The sequence below is a fragment of the Portunus trituberculatus genome, chromosome 20 (genome assembly GCF_017591435.1).
Source record: "Portunus trituberculatus isolate SZX2019 chromosome 20, ASM1759143v1, whole genome shotgun sequence".
NCBI classification, from domain to species: Eukaryota; Metazoa; Arthropoda; class Malacostraca; order Decapoda; family Portunidae; genus Portunus; species Portunus trituberculatus.
In genome coordinates this window covers 17,281,814-17,301,197 of record NC_059274.1, presented here as the reverse complement: position 1 = coordinate 17,301,197, position 19,384 = coordinate 17,281,814, and the positions used below count along the sequence as shown (strand labels likewise).

At 42.7% G+C, this 19,384-nt stretch overlaps 2 protein-coding genes across 4 annotated transcripts; both read left to right on the top strand.

Annotated features, from left to right (window-relative positions):
• The first annotated feature begins 992 nt into the window (after positions 1–992).
• Positions 993–11,532, top strand: LOC123506589 (sortilin-related receptor-like). Of its 3 annotated transcripts, XM_045258817.1 has the most exons (15): positions 994–1,102; positions 1,231–1,465; positions 1,922–2,063; positions 2,953–3,055; positions 3,444–3,557; positions 3,939–4,136; positions 4,523–4,666; positions 5,357–5,479; positions 5,952–6,197; positions 6,697–6,840; positions 8,259–8,459; positions 8,701–8,832; positions 8,965–9,042; positions 10,218–10,268; positions 10,590–11,532. In XM_045258817.1, exons 1-15 carry the CDS (start codon positions 1,031–1,033, stop codon positions 10,602–10,604), a joined length of 1,998 nt encoding a protein of 665 aa, XP_045114752.1. In that variant the 5' UTR covers positions 994–1,030; the 3' UTR covers positions 10,605–11,532. The 3 variants fall into 3 exon arrangements, with proteins under 3 accessions (XP_045114754.1, XP_045114752.1, XP_045114753.1); XM_045258819.1 differs by lacking the exon at positions 5,357–5,479 and having other exon boundaries at positions 993–1,102; XM_045258818.1 differs by lacking the exon at positions 10,218–10,268.
• A 972-nt stretch (positions 11,533–12,504) lies between these two features.
• LOC123506587 (39S ribosomal protein L32, mitochondrial-like) lies at positions 12,505–18,901 on the top strand. Its single transcript, XM_045258815.1, has 5 exons — positions 12,505–12,702; positions 14,560–14,666; positions 15,160–15,404; positions 16,835–16,977; positions 18,307–18,901. Exons 3-5 carry the CDS (start codon positions 15,335–15,337, stop codon positions 18,427–18,429), a joined length of 336 nt encoding a protein of 111 aa, XP_045114750.1. The 5' UTR covers positions 12,505–12,702; positions 14,560–14,666; positions 15,160–15,334; the 3' UTR covers positions 18,430–18,901.
• The last annotated feature ends 483 nt before the right edge of the window (positions 18,902–19,384 follow it).

Here is a 19,384-nt window from a genome sequence, read left to right as displayed (position 1 = left end):
TGTGTGTTGTGTGCCTGGTCTCAGGCCTATCCGAAGATCGGAAATAATGAGCTCTGAGCTCGTTCCGTAAGGTAACGTCTGGCTGTCTCGTCAGAGACTGCAGCAGATCAAACAGTGAAACACTCACACACACACACACACACACACACACACACACACACACACACACACACATAGCAAGGCAAATGGGCGAACCTCTTAATGTGTAACTCCTGTTCACCTATTAGTAAACAGGTACGGGATGAAATTCGAGAGGTTGTGGCCTCGCTGTCCCAGTGTGTGGTGTGTGTTGTGGTCTCAGTCCTACCCGAAGATCGGTCTATGAGCTCAGAGCTCGCTCCGTAATGGGGAAGGCTGGCTGGGTAACCAGCAGTCGACCGAATAACACACACACACACACACACACACACACACACACACACACACACACACACACACACATAAACATGTTTTTGAACTCCTACAGGTACACTTCACAGCATGCCTCGCTAATAACGCTAATAGTGGTAAGACGCTGCGCTGCGGTGTTGAGTGTTGTGGGATGAGTGTCGCGGCAGTTGTCATAATAGTTTCAGGACAACATTCTGAAATACTTCTCTGCCGTACTTCCATTCCTTTCCAAAGGCTTTGTTAGAAGTTACACGCGTTTTATTTCTTTTTTTATTCAGTTGTATTGATAGATCAACATAATTTCCATTTCACTAACGGGATAAGGATTTGTGGAAAACTGGCTAATCTTCTCTGAAGCCTCTGAAAATAGTCATAGTGAAGTTACATGTCTTTAAATGTGTTTTTACAGCTCAAATGACAAATTAACATTTCTACATTATTAGCATAATTCTAAACCTTTTTTTCTTATTCTTAACTTATAAAACAAAATTTGTATATTGTCAACAGGAAAAACGCTCTTAAAAGCTCTAATTATCTCAGTGAGCTTTGAAAATAATCGTTTTAGAACCCGTGCATAAGTGCTGGCTGGGCAAATGTCTCGGTCAGGCCTGAATGAGATGACGCCTCGGCCGCTCAGTGCATGAAGGGCGGTGGTGGAGCAAACAGACATACCCTCCTCGTAGCAAGAAAGAGTTCATTTGCGTCTCCGCCGGTCAGTTGTGTGTTATGAGTACATGTCTACTGCTCTCTCTCTCTCTCTCTCTCTCTCTCTCTCTCTCTCTCTCTCTCTCTCTCTGACGTCATCAAACTTACTACTGTTACTACTACTACTACTTGCAGGCAAAGCTCCTCCTGTCACAGATGGGAGGCAATGAGGAGTCCGCGGTGTTGTTGATGCTGGTGGCGGCGCTGGTGGCGGTGTTGCCCCTGCACTGTCGCGGCCAGAACGCTCCCTCCGCCGATGCCTGGAAGGGGCTGGACGCGACCATCGAGGAGAACAAGGCCGTCACCTCCCGCATTGTACAAGCAATGAGGAACCTTGCTCACTTGCACCAGACTGTCGGATGCATCCCAGGTATCGCCAAGGAATCGTTTACTCTCTCTTGTGTACACTTCTTGAATAACACTCAAGAAGATATCCATGATGGAAGTGGCCACACACACACACACACACACATATGCAGGACCATTATTCTGAAACATTTCTTCAACTTATCTCCACATTTGACTGTATTTTTTAGTGTGTTTTTTATGGCTCTCGTGGCAAGATTTCTTCTCTATAACGCTTTGTTTTCTCACCATGACTATTTTCAAAGGCCACAGAGATGGTAATCCAGGTTGTCAGCTATTTCTCTTATTGATAAAGTAGAAATTTTGCTAATCTGTCTCTAAAACCATAAAAAGCAACCTTAAAGAAAGCCATGTTACTTGAATAAGGTAGATAGAGAGTTGTGGTTTTGAATGTAGAGAATGTGCGGCGCAGGAGTGATACAGGCAACCAGTGTGAATCATCATGAGCCTCTCACCACAGAGGTCCAGGAGCCTCAGAAGGTTGTGCTGAAGAAGACTGACCTGTACGCACAGGAGATGGCTGTCCTCATCACCACACTGTACAGAGAGTTGCGCTGGTTCAAGGATGCGACACAAGGCACCTGTCCCACTCAATGCCAAAAGTGAGTATGAAACTCACACCTCCCACTATAAACACTCTATTCTCTCACCACGACTCCTTTCAAAGGCAAAAGAGACAATAAGAAGGGCTCTCAAGGCCATTCCTCGTTTTAAGAATGTAGAAGTATTGTTTTATCTTAATGCTGCGTCACACTAGCACATTTTCCGTCAACTCTGTTTTCCGTTAACTTTTGCATCCTTCGGTCGAGTTTTTTTTTTTTTTCTCATTAATAGTCAAACGGTAATATTGATTGTCTTCACGGAGGAGAGTAAGTATTTTCCTTAACTTTTGTCGTCAGATTGAAAACCATGTTGATAATATGAAGACATACCAAATAAACTTTTTTTCAGAAAAAAAAAAATCGATTTTACATAATGAACATATAGAATTGCTAAATTTCACGAATTGCATTTGACTCGTGGATCTTGAGCCCCTTCAATACTGTAACGCATTTTTACCATGATTTTTGGGTAGGATTAGACGATTTTATTTGCATTAGGAAGGGTCTATAGAGCTCAAAAGATTAATGGCAAGAGTCTTCACTATTCTAATCCTCCACATAAGTTTCTAAAGCTGTACAAAATCATTAAATAGTAAGCAGAATGAATATGAAAACGCGGCATGGTACTGGAGAGGTTAACAGCAAACAGTGGATCATGTGATTCGGTAGATACTTACACTTCTGGAAGGTCCGTGTTTACCTACTCACGCACGCCGAATGCCATTGTAGCTTGTTTGGTTTGTCTGCGATTTACAAAACTTGTATTAATAAGGTGGAGAGCAGCGAGTGTGTGTCTATGGTTATGGGTCAAAGAAGCTCCATTCATGGTGAAATGGAGTGCCCCAACTCTCTCTCTCTCTCTCTCTCTCTCTCTCTCTCTCTCTCTCAGGAGTGAATGGCGGTGCAAGAGTGGGCAGTGCATCCCCCTGTACTACCGATGTGACGGGCTAGCAAACTGTAGCGACGGCTCTGACGAAACACCTCTCTGCATGGTAGGTGACTGCCGCACGGCTTGACTTCCCTTCACTCACCATTTCCATTCGCTTCTTCTTTGATCGCTTCCTTCTTTTCTTCTTTCCTTTTTTTCTTTCTTTTTTCTTCTTTTTTTTTTTCTTCTGCAGCCTCTCTCATGTTCATATAGGGTCGCTGTGTCTCACTATTCTTTTCCATAAGGCGATCTCTCTCTCTCTCTCTCTCTCTCTCTCTCTCTCTCTCTCTCTCTCTCTCTCTCTCTCTCTCTCTCTCCCTGCTACACGGTCCTTCCATCTCTTTTTCGTACTGCCTCATCTTCTTTCCCTTGCATGTGGAATTCTGATATACTAATACCTACTTAAACTGAACAGAAAATATACGAGACTTGCTGTGTTGTCGCCTTCGCAGAGTGGCTGTGGTCCTGACAAGTTTAGGTGCGCAGCGGACAACACCTGCCTGCCGCTCTGGAGGCGGTGTGACGGCGTGTTCCACTGTACCAACGGCGCAGACGAACAATGCCAGGTAAGGTAAGAGGGGGATCTGCGCATGTCTTAAATAGGTAAGGGGACATATCAAGGGCAATTCATAGGGGCTTCTGATAGAGATACTTAAATGTTATCAGGGATACAACAAGATATATTAAGAGGAGATGGATAAATTAAATAAGTAAAGGAAATGTATCAAAGGTGATTAAGAAGGGATCTAATAGAGATTATTAAGTGTTACAAGGGACATAGCAAGGGTGACGTAAAGAAACGTAAGGAAAATACTTGTGAAAATCCGGCTAATCATCTATCCTTTGAAAAAAACCACTGGAATGCTACACAGTTTTTTTTTCTTTTCTTTCTTTTAGGGTGTTTTTAAGGTTGTAGTGATAGGTTAACAAGATTTCTACATCCCCAGGACTCATGTTCGCCCAATGAATTCCTATGTCAACATGACCGCCGCTGCCTGCCCGCCTCCTGGACCTGTGATGGTGACCCAGACTGTTCAGACGGCGCCGATGAGAGATTCTGCTTTGACATCGAGGAAGACGAAACCACCACCACTACCACCACCAGCACCACCACCACCACCACCCCTACCACTCCCTTCGCTCAGGTGAGGTTTAGTGGCTGTTGTAATACAAGGCTTTTACGTTATAAGTAGAGTAACGTTCTGGAGAGCACGACTGGTCATCTCTGTGGCCTTTGAAAATGGTCGTGGTGAGAGAACAAAGCTATTCTGAATACGGAGCTTCGGAAGTGCATTGTTCTCTCTCTACGTCTACTTTCAAAGGCCACAGAGATAATCAGCCGTGTTCTGAAGAGTATTTCCTGATGATCCGTCACTAGAATCGTAAACACACACTTGCTAACACGTGTCACCGCAACTATAGATTTCAGAAACCAACCGGGATGTCCACAGGGATGTTTTAAAATACGGTCTTGAGTCCTAAACTGTTGTCGGGAAATTGAGTAGTCGTTGAAGTTTGTGTGTGTGTACAGGAACATGTGTGCCGGCCAGGGGAGTTCCGCTGCGCTACTGGAGACATGTGTGTGTCCCTGGACTTGCTATGTAATGGTATGGGCAACTGTTTCGATGCCAGTGACGAGGACGAGACACTGTGCCCGCAGACCACCACGCCTCAGGTCAGTGATTAACTACACCTCACCTAGCCAACCGAACACCCAACTTAACCTAATCTGAACTAACTTATCTACACCCAACATAAGTAACCACATTGTCTTAACCTTCTAACCATCCCACAGTTCTTATCTCTATCCAACAACGCTTCCACACCACCCCACACCACACCTCAGTCCCTACTCACATCACCACACCTCTCGTCCACACCACACCAGACCACACCTCAACACCTACCCACACCACCACGCCTCTCCTCCACACCACGCCACGCCTCACATGTCCCTACTCGCACCACCACGCTTCTTTCTACCACATCTAACCACCGCGCCACTTCTAACCCCTACCTACGATTTTATTGACATTAGGAAGGGTCTATGCAGGTCAGAAGATTAATGGCCAGAGTCTTCACTATTTTAATCCTGACATAAGTTTCTGAAGCTGTATAAAATCACTAAATAATAAGCAGAATAAATATGGAAAAGAGTCATGGTAATAAAGAGATTAAATCCCAACCACGACACAGCACCTACCACGTATATAAGCAATGAACATTCCCTCTTTAATACTAATGAATGTCTACTGTGTTTACTGTGTTTAGTGTATCATGTATACATAAGCACTCTTTTTGTTGGTGTTCGTTGGGTGGTGCGGTTCTCACATACAAACACTTCCTTCTAAACCCTGTCAAGCAGAGCACGTGCCCACTTAACACGTTCCGCTGCGTCTCGTCGTCAAGATGCATTGTCTCGTGGTGGCGGTGTGACGGATACCCCGAGTGTGAGGACGCCAGCGACGAGCAAGACTGCATCTACGGGGTTAGAACAGAGAGAGAGAGAGAGAGAGAGAGAGAGAGAGAGAGAGAGAGAGAGAGAGTGAAGTATCATAATTTTACCTAAGGATTGCCACGTGTAGGCCTGCTGGCTTGTTACTGCTTCCTGTATTTGCTTGAATTATCATGTTCTTCTGACGCTGAGTCCCTCTCAAGCCGCACTATTGCTTGATGATAAGGAGTGTGGACGGCTCACACAAAATCCCGGATTTAGAAACCCTTTGCTCTTTCACCACCACTCTTTTCAAAGGGGACAAATGCTTAGCTGGATTCTCAAGACTGTTTTTTTTTTCCTTTTTATAATTGTATAAATTTGTCACTAATACTGTAAAAACACTCTTAGAAACCGAGAAACCAGTTAGAACTTTGGGTTAGTGGAAGTGCGGCGCAGAAGTACTTCAGAATGTTGGAAAAATCCTGCACTGCACTACAGATGACCGGTGACCTTCCTCTCACAGCTGCAGTGTGGGAGGGACAAGATCTTCTGCCTGAGTGACAGAACCTGCCTGGAGGCAAGCCAGCGCTGTGACGGTGTGATGGACTGCTCCGACAATACTGATGAGATGGACTGTCCCACCACAACCCCGGACATCACAACCCCGCCCACCATAACACCGCTCACCACAACGCCGTCCACCACAACGCCGTCCACCACACCGACATCAACCACAGAAACATCAACCACACCTTCCTCAACATTCCTGGTTAGTTGGTGACGTAAAATTCCCGAGGGTCAGTAATCAGGACGGGCCATGCAAGTGGTTAAAGGTTAAGCTTGGTAAAGTGAGATGGAAGTAAGAGATAGGAAGGAACTGATTCTCAAACGGAGTGTTGGGTGAACAGAACAGACTCATTGGTCAGGTTGCTAATGCAGAGTCATTTGGGAGGGAGTTTTAAAGGAAGATTTGACTTTGCTTAATAGCTTCTTATAGGCTGCCAAAATAGCCCACCAGCTTTATTTCTTTCTTGTATTTCTTATAATAGGTCAGAGTTTTCCCATTACTAGCTACACGTAACACGAAGTCTCTATCAACCATCCATCACCTGTGTCAGTGCACACCTAGAACCGTACTATTACATGTACTGTATGAGGCGGGGCACCTATTCTGTATCACCACGTGTCAGTATATATGGTCCGTAATGTATAATATATAGAGCGGGTCACGCCATTTGTATCTCCATCATCACCTCTACCATATGCAGAGCTGCCAGCCAGACGAGTTCCAGTGTTCTAGTGAGGAGATGTGCATCCCCCAAGACATGTTGTGTGACGGTATAGCAGACTGCTTCGACTCCAGTGACGAGGAAGACTGCACCACTACCGCCACCACCACCACCACGCCCCAGGTCACCCGCCACTGCCTCTGTCTGCTTGTTTGTCTGTCTGTTTGTGTCTGTCCAACTTTTTGCGTGTCTAGTTATTTATCTTCTGTTTACCTGTCTAGTTATTCATTTATTTATCTGTCTGCCTGTCTGTTTAGCTTTGTATTGATCTGTCTGCCTGTAGATTTATCTGTTTGTTTGCCTTTGTGTCAACTTATTGTTTACCTGTCTGTCTATCTATCTATTCATTCATCTGTCTATCTCTTAATTTGCGGATCGATCTATCTACCTATCAATCTATTCATGTACCTATGTATGTATGTGTGCATGTATATCTATCTTTCTGTTTATCTATCTATTCATTTATTTATCTTTCTATCTGTCTATCTGTCTGTTCAACCGTCTATCCGCCCTTGACAAACGCCTGACGGGAGTAGTCTTCACCTTTCCGCCACTCCTTAAAGAACATCGGAGAGACGCCATCGATGCCTCTGGACCTTACTTTCTTATGTTCTTGTGTGATGACGCTAAACATTCCCACCTCCTCCTCCCGGGTAGAGAGACAGTAGCGGTGTGTTTGGGCGCGGAGAGGCATCAAGGAACTGCTTGGTATACTGTAGGTCTGGTGGCTTCGGCCAGCTTCCCTTATGGCATGTATTCTAAAACTCTTTGTTCTCTCACCACGACTATTTTCAAAGGCCAAAGAGATGATCAGCCGGGTTCTCAAGAGTATTTCTTCTGCTAATAATAAAGACGCTTTGTTAATCTGAAAGTAGATTCTTAGAAATTCCGTGTTTCAAATGCCAAAGAGATGATTAGCTGATCTCAATAGTATTTTTTCTGCTAATAATGAAGACGTTTTGTTAATTTGTAACTAAAAGCATAAAAAAGTTGAAAATTTGTGAAGCTTCAACTAGAGCCTATTGAAAAGCGTCAAGATGCGGCCGAGGTGTTTCAGAATATGACTCTATTATTATTCATAAACTTGATGCTCACTCACCACGACTATTTCGAAAGGTTGCAGAATTGATCAACCATGTTCCCAAGACTGTTTGGCCTATTGGTAATGTAGAAATTTTGTTAATCTGTCACTGGAAAATTAGAAACATTTTTGAAAACCCATGTGCCTTCAAATATAGTCTTGAAAGTAGTGGAGGTGCGTCGCAAGTGTGTTTAAAAATATAACCGAGACACCCGTATTCAGAAACTCCTTCCCCTCTCACTACGACAATTTTCCAAGGCAACAGAGACAACTAGCCGGGTTTTCGAGACAGTTTCTCTTTAGAATAAACTAGCAATCTTGCCAATCTATCACCAGGATTCTCGTAAAAAACACGAGTATTTTCTACTGGAGCCTTTGGAAAGCAATGATGGTGAGAGCAAAACGCTTCAGAATACGGGAAGGCAATACGCTGAGCTTCTCCTTCTCGCTTCTTGAGCAGGGCACCAGAGTCACAGGGGATCTACGTCTGGGCCAGGGCTCCACCACCACCGCCCTCGTCCGCATCACCATCGACGACAACACCACTAGTGCCACCCCCACCACCACCGAACCCATGATTACCACCACTACCACCACCACCACCACTGTCGTGACCCCCTCCGCCGCTACCGCCCCAGCAGTAGCGACGGAGCAGCCTCAGGTAAGTTTTGGCATGGCAGGTGCAGTTGACTTGTGAAATCTCTCTCTCTCTCTCTCTCTCTCTCTCTCTCTCTCTCTCTCTCTTCAGTAGATAGGAGCTTTCAAAGAAGACCAGGATGGATATGACCGGTGGTGGAAATACGTAAGCTAACATGTTCATAATCATACAGTATTCTAGGGCCAGCCGCGTGTGAAGTATCTTATGATTTCCTGGTTTCTGCTTCTTGTGATTTTTCCTGCAGGTGACCGCGTCGTGCCCGTCTAGGTACCTTCCCTGCACCAGTGAGAGCTGCGTGCACGAGCGGCTGGCGTGTCTCAACACCGCCAGGATTGTGTGTGTTAATATGAGCCGGGAAGTGATGGACATGTGCCAGGTGAGATCCCGCACACCGCCACGCAAATTTTTATCTATTTTTCTATCTTATTTTATTTTCTACTTTTTTTTTTTTAATGAAGATAGGTACTGGTCAAGGCCAAAACAATATATGAAAGCAATACCCTTGCAGGAGTGTCGCAGGGCAGGGATCAGTGAGCGGACTTGCTTGCAGAATTCCCAGACGGCTGTTTCCCAGACAGCTGTTCAGGTGAGACTTGCAGGAATCACTGTCTTACCGCTCGCGCAAAAAATGACGGTATGCACTATGTATACTATAGTAGAGACATCTGTGGCAATATGACAGTGTTGGTGGAGACACTGAAGTAATGTGGCAGTCATAGGAGGCACTGATGTAATGTGGCAGTCCTGGGAGGCACTGATGTATGACAGTATTGGCGGAGGCACTGGTGTAATGTGTCAGTACTGGAAAGGTAGCCTGCATACAGTAACATGGCAGTACTATTGCAACAGAGGCAAAAGTATATACTAAGAGGTGGTGGTATAAACTGGTATCAGCCGAGTAAAGTGTGGCTGGGGTGTGGTGTGGTGAAGCGTGCAGTGCGACTGTTACGCACAAACTAATATGTTTTCCCAACTCTAAGGTCCTTGCACAAGCGTAACCTCGAGATAGCACTTAGAGAAGCACCTAGTATAGTAACAAAGATTCACTACGTACTAGTTCTGGCATTGGCTGGGTAGCTACACTGGCCCGGGGAAAGTGATACTCGTACAATCACGTGTTTTAAAATGTTCTGATGCTTTATTGGTTCGTGTAACATTCATTGAGAGTTACATGACACACACAAAGCGTTCACAGGCCAACAAAAAATGTGCCGATCAAAGAAAAATTATAATGAATACAAAAATAAATAGATTAATTAGTTGAATATATAAACAAAAAAAACATTAGTAAATACATTAATAACAATACATTAATAATGATGAGAAAACTAAACTGCCACAAAATGACCCAAAGCTGTGTGTGTGTGTGTGTGTGTGTGTGTGTGTGTGTGTGTGTGTGTGTGTGTGTGTGTGCGCGCGCGCATATGACACTTTATTTCTTTCTTCTATTTATCTATTTTATATCTCTGGTGTGTAACATTATACTTTATATGCTGTCAGAATAATCCACCAGTTTTCAGTTTTTTCTTTTCTTCTTTCTTTCTTCTATATGTTTCTATGCACCCTTCATACCACATTAGTCTCAAGTTTCCAGTCTATTGTTATCTATTTACTTATTTAATTAATTAATCAATTAATTATTTTTTTTTTGTGCATTTCTTAAACCAGGCTAACGTTTCCCCATTAATAGCTGTTACCTATCAGGTTTGTGTTCGCCCAGCCTTCAAACATGGCGACTGATCCTGTATTTCCATGTTACAGCGATGCATGAGACAAGGGTGGAGCTATAATAGGTGCCTCAAGTCTGGCCAGGTAAGGCTGACGACGGTGCGGTAGGTGATATGAATTACAGCACTTCACTCGGGGAGAACTTACTCCCAACAGCGCTTCTTTCATGTTTCTCTTCGTTATTGTTCATTCCTTCTCTTCTTTTGTTCTCTTTCCTTCTAAAATTGGTATGATATTCGTTTAATTCTTTCTAATGCAAGAGTAAACGAATATTCTCGATCATTCATCCCCTTTTCTGGTATATTTTAATAATCTTGATCTGTTTCTGTATTTCCTCCTCCCTGACCTATCTATAACCCGTACTATTTCCCTTCCTATGGACTGACATGTAGTGGTTTGTTTCAGTATAACGGAAGATAGGCGAGCGGTGGGTGTGTGTAGGCTGGGAAGGCGGTAGTATGTGTGCTGTGTGGTCTGCAGCCTTCCTGTACACATAGCTCACTCTCACCTTGTCGCCGCGGTGAAGTAAATGAAAAGTGACCTGTCAATGCTGGAGAAAACGCCTCATATGTTGGTGTGTGTTGGAATTGCATCAATGACTGACTGTGAGGAGGACATCTACATGAAACAACAATGACATTGCTGCAGATGGAAGTGTGTGAGAAGTGTCATCGTCTCTCACTTTCATCTCTATACTATATTCTGTGTCACCTTAAACGCAAGAGTTAACCAGTAATCACTTTCTTTCATCTATTTTGCCGGTAAACTCTGTGACTCCCTAACTGATTATTTAGTGACTCCTACCTATGACTTAAATAGTTTCAAAAGAGAGGTTTCAAGATACATGCTTATAATAATTTGACATATCTTTTCGCCTTTAACCCCTTCAGTATGGAGCACATTTCTACCTTGAGATTTGTGTACGATTAGAACATGGAGGTCAAAAGATTAATAGCCACAGTCATCGCTATCTTAATCCCCGACATAAGTTTCTGGAGCTGTATAAAACCACCAAATAGAAACAGGAATGAATATGGAAGCGCGTCATGGCACTGAAGGGTTTTAGAGAGGCGCTATTCAAAATATTACAATTTTTTTTATGTACATTTCAGTTAAAGGATTTATTCATGTGTTTCTTTTCTATAACGTGAAGTTTAGGTGGGTTATTTTTTTCACGTGGCATGCATACAATTAACTTGACGTATTCTGAACTATGCTTGATTGTTTTATATACTACAGTACTGTTTATATGGTGTTGTTTATCTATTTAATCATATTTCTGTGTATGATGCATCTTGTATTGTGTATCATCTCATGAATTAATTAATTGATAAAGGTAAAGCAAACGCGCCATATTTTATTCCTTTCTTTTTGCTGGTGGTGGTGGTGGTGGTGGTGATGTGAAAAGGGTACAAGTAATAGCTGTGGTTTTAGTAGTAGTAGTAGTAGTAGTAGTAGTAGTAGTAGTAGTAGTAGTAGTAGTAGTAGTAGTGGTGGTGGTGGTGGTGGTGGTGGTGGTGGTGATAGTATTAGTAATAGTAGTAGTAGTAGTAGTAGTAGTAGTAGTAGTAGTAGTAGTAGTAGTAGTAGTGGTGGTGGTGGTGATAATAGTAGTAGTAGTAGTAGTAGTAGTAGTAGTGGTAGTGGTGGTGGTGGTGGTGGTGGTGGTGATAGTAGTAGACAAGTAGTAGAAGTGATAATGGTGATGGTGGTGGTAGTAATAGTAGACTAGTAGTAGTGGTGGTGGCAGTAGTAGTAGTAGTAGTAGTAGTAGTAGTAGTAGTAGTAGTAGTAGTAGTAGTAGTAGTAGTAGTAGTAGTAGTAGTAGTAGTAGTAGTAGTAGCTATCTAGTAAAACGACGAGATCCCTCCCATGAATAAAGTGAACGCCAAATAACAAACCTATGAATAGAAAACACAAAAATTGAATACTGAAAAATAAAAAGAAATTAAAGAAATACTAGAACATTGCCTAGAATAACAACAAAAAAAAAAAAAGATACATGCTAATAATAAAGAAGGAACAGTGATCACGAGAAGAGGAGGAAGAGGTAAAGTTGATAGTGAAAGGAAAGGGGAAAATAGATAAAAGCTGATAGCGAAAGAAAAGGAGAAAATAGATGAAGTTAAAAGTGGAAAAAAGAGAAAATAGGAAATAGTTAATCGTGAAAGAAAAGGAGAAAATAAATAAAAAATTGATAGGGAAAGAAAAGGAAAAAATAGATGAAAGTTGATAATAAAAGAAAAGAAGGAAATATACAAACCAGCACAAAAACAAAATAAGAGAACAACATGAGAGGTCCCGTTGCAAAGACAAACCCTTACTCTCCCTCCACCACCACCACCACATTGACCACAACAAGACAACACCACCACAGCTGAGCATTGTGGTGAAAATTGAAGCAGACCACTTTACACCACAGCGCCGTGATCGTAGCCACACAGCAGTACAGCACCAGCACACCACACTCACACCACAGAGAGTGTTGGTTGCGTGTAAAATCTGCTTCAACATAAGAGTGAGTTGCCGGTGTAATTCACCTCGGTTGTCTGCTGGTCACCCAGCCAGTCTTCCCCATTACGGAGCGAGCTCATAGACCGATCTTCGGGTAGGACTGAGACCACATCAACACACACCGGGAAAGCGAGGCCACAACCCCTCGAGTTACATCCCGTGTGTGTGTGTGTGTGTAGAGAAGCAAAGTTTTCTCTATATTCCTCTAAATTATTCTTTATTAGTGGCAAATTAGTAAGATGTGACGTGATTTAATGTGTTTTTGTTATATTTTCTTGTTTTTAACCCCGATCTTGTGAAATTCACCTTCGGTAACATTGCAAGATTAATGTGTACTGTGCCTGCAGTGTTATGGCGCCTGAATGTAATGCAGCTTGCAGTATCATCCTCGAAATTGTGGAAGTGATAGAATGCAAGACAAGAAGTGTTTAAATGGCAACCTTAATTCTAATTTTAGGTTAGGTTAGAGTAGCTGAGGTTTGGTTAGTTTTAGGGTAAAGTTAGGTCAGATTAGCGTAGATTTGGTTAGTTTTAGGGTAAGATTAGGTAAGAGTAGCTTATATTTGGTTAGTTTTAGGGAAGATTAGCCTAAGTTTGGTTAGTTTTAGGGTAAGATTAGCTTAGGTTTGGTTAGTTTCAGGGAAGATAGCATAAGTTTGGTTAATTTTAAGGTAAGATTAAGCTTGTGTTAGTTTACTTGGTCAGAGATACCAAAATAGACTAAATTTAGCATTTCCTCAAATGGTCCTGTTAGGAGTTATTCTTGTGTCTGTCTCTGTTAGTTGTGATGTACTTTCCTGTCCTGTTCAGCTTCTTTCCTAGAGTGAGGTTGTTGGAACTCTAGATCCAGTTCTGGCAATTTCATGTTATTGTAGATAAGAAAATACTTACATGATTTTGATATCTTAGTTTTATGGCTGCGATCTGAACCTATCTGAGTAACATTGATTTTAGTGATAGAATCTTTAGTTGAAACAACTGGCTTCATACGATTGACTTGCATTACACTACAGTCATCCCATTGTTATCCACAGAGGTTAGTCAAAAGACACACCTATGGGTAAGGGAAGTACATGGAAGATTAATGCCCTCTTACGAACACCCTCAGCACCCACACCCACTCACAGTACCTTGAGAACACCCTCAGCACACTCCACCATCCCCAACCATAGTACATTATTGAAGTCGGTGCCCTTTACCCCTTCAGTACCATGATGCATTGCCATATACATTCTGGTTACTGTTTGGTGATTTTATACAGCTTCAGAAACTTATGTGGGAATTAGGATAGTGAAAACTGTGGCCATGATTCTTGTATCCTCCATAGACCCTTCCTAATATCAATAAAATGGTTTAATCATACATAAATTTTAAGGTAAAAATGTGTCCCAGTACTGAAGGGGTTAAGAAGACCCTCAGTGCCCTCTATTTTGTATATCAAAGAACCATAAAGAGTAAAAAAAGAAAACAATGAACACTGGTGGGTTGATTCTCATCACCTGCTCTCTTACATATATTTGAATTTGTGGTTGGCAAACTGAAGCTGTGGTTAACCCTTTCAGTACTTGGACATTAGATTTTTTTTTTTTTTTTTTAGGAAGAGTCTTTGGAGGTCAAAAGATTAATGGCCAGGGTCTTCACTATTTTAATCCCCCACAAAAGTTCCTGGAGCTATAAAAAAAAAAAAATCACCAAATAGTAAGCAGAATGGATATGGAAGTGCATTATGGTACTGAAGAGGTTAATAAGGGATAACTGTATTTCACCAAGCTACACAATGGCAGGTGGATTATGAGAGTTAGATGTAAGATGCTCTGTGACAGACAACATTTCACTTAGTAACTTTGCATTTATTCTTCAGGTGTGTAAGGTTGGCAGTGATGGCACGGCTTGTGGGACGCCTGCGCTGTGAGCTGCGCCTCCTGTCGTCCGCTGTGGACACTCTTGTCTGGTCTCTGTGGCCCAAAGGTGTGTGCAGAGTGTGCATGGAAAAGGAAGAGAGCTTGTGTCATAATTACTGTATGCATAACATACAAGGTTCTTATTTGTGTGTTCAGAGGGTTATTTACTTTCTTTTTAATTTTTTTTGTGTGAGAGGGGTGCTGGCTAAGAGAGAGAGAGAAAGAGAAAGCTATCTCTACTAAGGGAACACTCTTAAAAGCAAAGGTCAAAAGTGTCATCTAAACTCAAAAGATGGTTGTCTTGAAAGAGTGACAGTCACAGGAAGAATGAAATGTAGAAACAGATAGGGAAACCTTTCTCTTGAAAGGGATCAAGTTATAAGAAATGGTAAATAGAGAAGCAGGCTGGGTGTTCTAGAGTTAAGTGTGTAGTGGTTCCAGAGTTCATTGTGGCCAGTTCAGCCAACCTTGAGGTCAATACTCTCTCTGTTTACTTGATGAAATACCCAATAGAGTCTGATGGTGACTCATGGGTACTCACCTGACCACCACCACTACAGGTCCTCCCCACTGCCCCTGGTGGCTGCAGCACCCCACCCCACCACCACCCAGCACAACACCACTCACCATCCCCCGGCTACAGAAGATGGCATCCTGTGGGCCGTTCCCAAGAACAGGAGGAGCCGGGAAAGGAGACTCATCCGGAAGTTTGGTCTTGAGAACAAACACAAGAAGATGTTGCCGTACCGCAAACTGCTCACTTGTGACGACTGCGGCCACATGCACGAGCCAGGCCGCTTGTGTCGTGAGTTGTGTTGTGTTGTGTTGTGTTGTGTTGTGTCGTGTTATATGTTGTATCGTGAGTTGTGTTGTGTTGTGTTGTGTGTTGTGTCGTGTTATATGTTGTATCGTGAGTTGTGTTGCGTTGCCATGGAGAAACTGTATAAATTTAGAAAGTAGTAAGGATTTTTATTTATTTTTTTTTTAATTTTTTATTTTTACTATTATCTCAGGACTGGCACCTTTAGTGAAGCTTTTAGTTTTAGTTTTTTCTTCTTCCCTTATCCAGAACCCTACTACTGAAAAAAAAAATATATATATATGTATTGTATATTTTGGTGGATAAGAAGACTCAGTCAAGACAACACCAAAAATTTCAGTGTGAATTTGATGGTTTTAGGTGATGTTGGTGTAAGACACCCAAACTACCAAACCATGGAAAAAACATATAAATGAATTCAGTGAATCATGAAGCACATCATGCATAATGTTGAACAGAGTTGTACAGTTTGGCCAGTGTTGAGGAGATTGCCTGGCTGTGTACTGTGGCTGGCCTGGGAAACATTTGTGTTGTTCCCCAAGTGTATGTTGAAGGCAGCCAGAAAGCAAGGAGTGAGTTCCCAGGTGTGTGTTGTGAGTGTTGCTCTGAGACAAGGCTGTGTTGTGAGTGTTGCTCTGAGACACTGCTGTGTGTTGTGAATGTTGCTCTGAGACAAGGCTGTGTGTTGTGAGTGTTGCTCTGAGACACTGCTGTGTGTTGTGAATGTTGCTCTGAGACAAGGCTGTGTGTTGTGAGTGTTGCTCTGAGACAAGGCTGTGTGTTGTGAGTGTTGCTCTGAGACACTGCTGTGTGTTGTGAATGTTGCTCTGAGACAAGGCTGTGTGTTGTGTGTTGCTTTGAGACAAGGCTGTGTGTTGTGAGTGTTGCTCTGAGGTAAGGCTGTGTTGTGAGTGTTGCTCTGAGACACTGCTGTGTGTTGTGAGTGTTGCTCTGAGACCAGGCTGTGTGTTGTGTGTTGCTTTGAGACAAGGCTGTGTGTTGTGTGTTGCTTTGAGACAAGGCTGTGTATTATGAGTGTTACTCTGAGACAAGGCTGTGTGTTGTGTGTTGCTTTGAGACAAGGCTGTGTGTTGTGTGTTGCTTTGAGACAAGGCTGTGTGTTGTGTGTTGCTTTGAGACAAGGCTGTGTGTTGTGTGTTGCTTTGAGACAAGGCTGTGTGTTGTGAGTGTTGCTCTGAGACAAGGCTGTGTGTTGTGAGTGTTGCTCTGAGACAATGCTGTGTGCACTGTAGAAGCCTGCCTTGACTTGCTCCTCAAAGAGAGAAATCAGCCACTGACACAGACAGAACTTACAAACTGCAAAATCAAACAAAACAAAATCAGGCTGTAGAGAAATGTGTAATTCCCAGTAACTTGAGAAATGTGTGTATGATACTAAAATCTTTTTCCCGCAGCAAATTGCTATGGCGAAAACAAGAAGATCACGCAGGCAATGCAGGAATCAATGGTGTCTATGCAAGGCCTCAGCCCAGTGGAGCATGAGGCCTTGCCAGTCTTCAAGGGAGAGAAAGTCAACACTAAAGATGGATTCCATGAGGTGAGTCTTCCTTTGACCTTGACAGGAATCATGTCAGCTTTGTGGCAATGCAAATTCTTACTTGAACTTGTCTCCTGTTCAGTCCAAGGCTCATGAACCAATCTTTGGCCTGGTGAACACTTCAACTTGCCTTTCTTCTCTCTCATGTCTCATGAATTGATTCTTCTTTGCTATTGTTGGTCCGATAAGATGTGGGTGATGTATCTATATATATACACATAATAAGTTGGTAATCCTGTATTGGATGGCCCAGACAAGGCACCACACACACACACACACACACACACACACACACACACACACACACACACACACACACACACACACACACACACACACACACACACACACACACACACACACACACAGTGCATAGTCACTACTGAGAATTTGTGGGTTCCTTGGTTTGAGTTCTGGGTGCAGTGAGGCAGATAAGTGAGCCCCTTAATATGTGTAGCCCCTTTTGACCAAGCAGTAAGTAGGTACAGGATGTAACTGAAGGGGTTGTGGCTTTACTGTCCTGGTGGGTAGTGTGAACAAAGGTTCTCATTAAGTTATGTGAGTTTTTCAGGATGTTGTAGTGACATTAACAAGGTTTCTAAGTTATTAACGGGAAACACTCTTGAAATCCTATCTAATAATCTCTGTGGCCTTTAATGATTGTAGTGTTGAAAGAGCATCAGGTTTCTGAATCTGTGCCCATATGAGAGCAGCCAATCTTACTGGGGATTAAGGTGATAGAGAAGAAAGTATAAGCATGAAGTTGTCAGAAATATGAGTGCAGTGAGTGAAAAAGAGGAACTGGGAAGAAGTGATGTTAGAAGAGAGTCAGCTGAGAGATGAGACCCTGAGGTGTCTGGCCAAGCAGAGAGAAAATAGAAGAGCAGTTGTTGAAGGTGAAACCACCTTGATTTTCTCTCTCTCTCTCTCTCTCTCTCTCTCTCTCTCTCTCTCTCTCTCTCTCTCTCTCTCTCTCTCTCTCTCTCTCTCTCTCTCTCTCTCTCTCTCTCTCTCTCTCATAAACATATCACTGTTGTGTTTATATTTCTCAGGGATTCTTATCATTAGCACTAGTTTTATTGTGTATCTTTCTTGTTTATCTCACACTTTCTTTTTAGGCAATGAGATCACCTTAGTGTTTCCTGCAGCTTATCAGTCACCCTGACTTAATACAGTGGGAAGGCTTCAGTGTGTGTAGGTGTGCAGCACTCACTAGTATGGGAGGGAGGAGGGAACAAGTGCTAAGTGTTGTTAGTGATGCTGTCATCATGTCACATTAGAGGAATTAATTGATAAGCCTGATGTATTGTCTTTATATCTTTTTTTTAGGGAAAGCGTATTTTTGAGGTGCCGACAGAACGTCCCAAGTGGTTCTCCAACAGACTGACAATCAAGTCCAATGTAACAACCTCCTCAGACACCACCGTTGCCAAGCCAACCAACTTAGCGTGAACATTATGTTGCTTAGTTACTTGTGCATAGTAAGTGTTGGAGTCTCTGAATTCACTTCCATGCAGTGTGTGTAATGTTGATTTGAAGGATGTCTCTTGGCTTCACTGCCTGTATTTATGGCTGGAAGTAGAGGTTGATTCATGTTTTTTTTTTCTTGTGTGATCTGTTGGTAATATGTCATGACTAACTTGCTTTCTTCCAGTCATCCTTCCATACATCACAGCTTTGTATGGCCACACAGGGTGGCCACACAAAGCACTGCACACTCTTACCACACACCTGATTCTGCCATCATCTGAGGGTTGGAGGAGGTGAGGTGAATTGCAGAGTAGGGAACTGTCTCATTGTTTACCATGTTGAAGAAAACACCACAAACTTCCTTAACTTTCATCTCTCTCATAACACATTTGCAAAAGCAGACTTGGTTTTAGAGTGTAGATAAAGTGTAAATAGTAATAAATGGTTTTTTTTATGCAGTTTTGTTGATTGTGCCATCCCATTTATATAAAGAGTAAACTACAAAACCTCATTTATATTTGCTTGTGACCAAAAGGCAAGAGTTGAAGGTGATTGGAAGCAAAATATTGTGTTGCTTGAATGCTCAAAGGGCTGTAAAACTAAACTCAGTAGAGAAGGGCAAGGACAGAGAGAAGGGGTAGTGCTTGCGAGACCAAGAATGAACAGAGGCACTCAGCTCATTAGTGAGAGTTGTAAGGAACACATGCAAGATGTATAAAGATGATGAAGGATAGAGCTTAGAAGGGTTGTCTATCAGTCAGTGTCTTGTGAATGCTTGAGAACCTGAATGTGAAGAAGCCAGTCCCAGTAAAACCCTCCCTGATCCAACACTACTGACAGCATGGGGTGGGACTCTCGGTCTGGCAAGGATGCAGAGGTCGGGGTGGAGAGCTGCCTCCATACTGATGAATTTTGTGCTGGCTTTTCCATTCTTTAT

Excerpts from the sequence above, each read along its gene's own strand:
- LOC123506589 (XM_045258817.1), top strand. The coding sequence starts at position 1,031 with ATGAAGGGCGGTGGTGGAGCAAACAGACATACCCTCCTCGTAGCAAGA. Across the intron at positions 1,103-1,230 it reads GTTCATTTGCGTCTCCGCCG|GCAAAGCTCCTCCTGTCACA; the intron begins GTCAGTTGTGTG and ends TACTACTTGCAG. Across the intron at positions 4,137-4,522 it reads CTACCACTCCCTTCGCTCAG|GAACATGTGTGCCGGCCAGG; the intron begins GTGAGGTTTAGT and ends GTGTGTGTACAG.
- LOC123506587 (XM_045258815.1), top strand. The coding sequence starts at position 15,335 with ATGTTGCCGTACCGCAAACTGCTCACTTGTGACGACTGCGGCCACATG. Across the intron at positions 15,405-16,834 it reads CGAGCCAGGCCGCTTGTGTC|CAAATTGCTATGGCGAAAAC; the intron begins GTGAGTTGTGTT and ends TTTTTCCCGCAG. Across the intron at positions 16,978-18,306 it reads CTAAAGATGGATTCCATGAG|GGAAAGCGTATTTTTGAGGT; the intron begins GTGAGTCTTCCT and ends TCTTTTTTTTAG.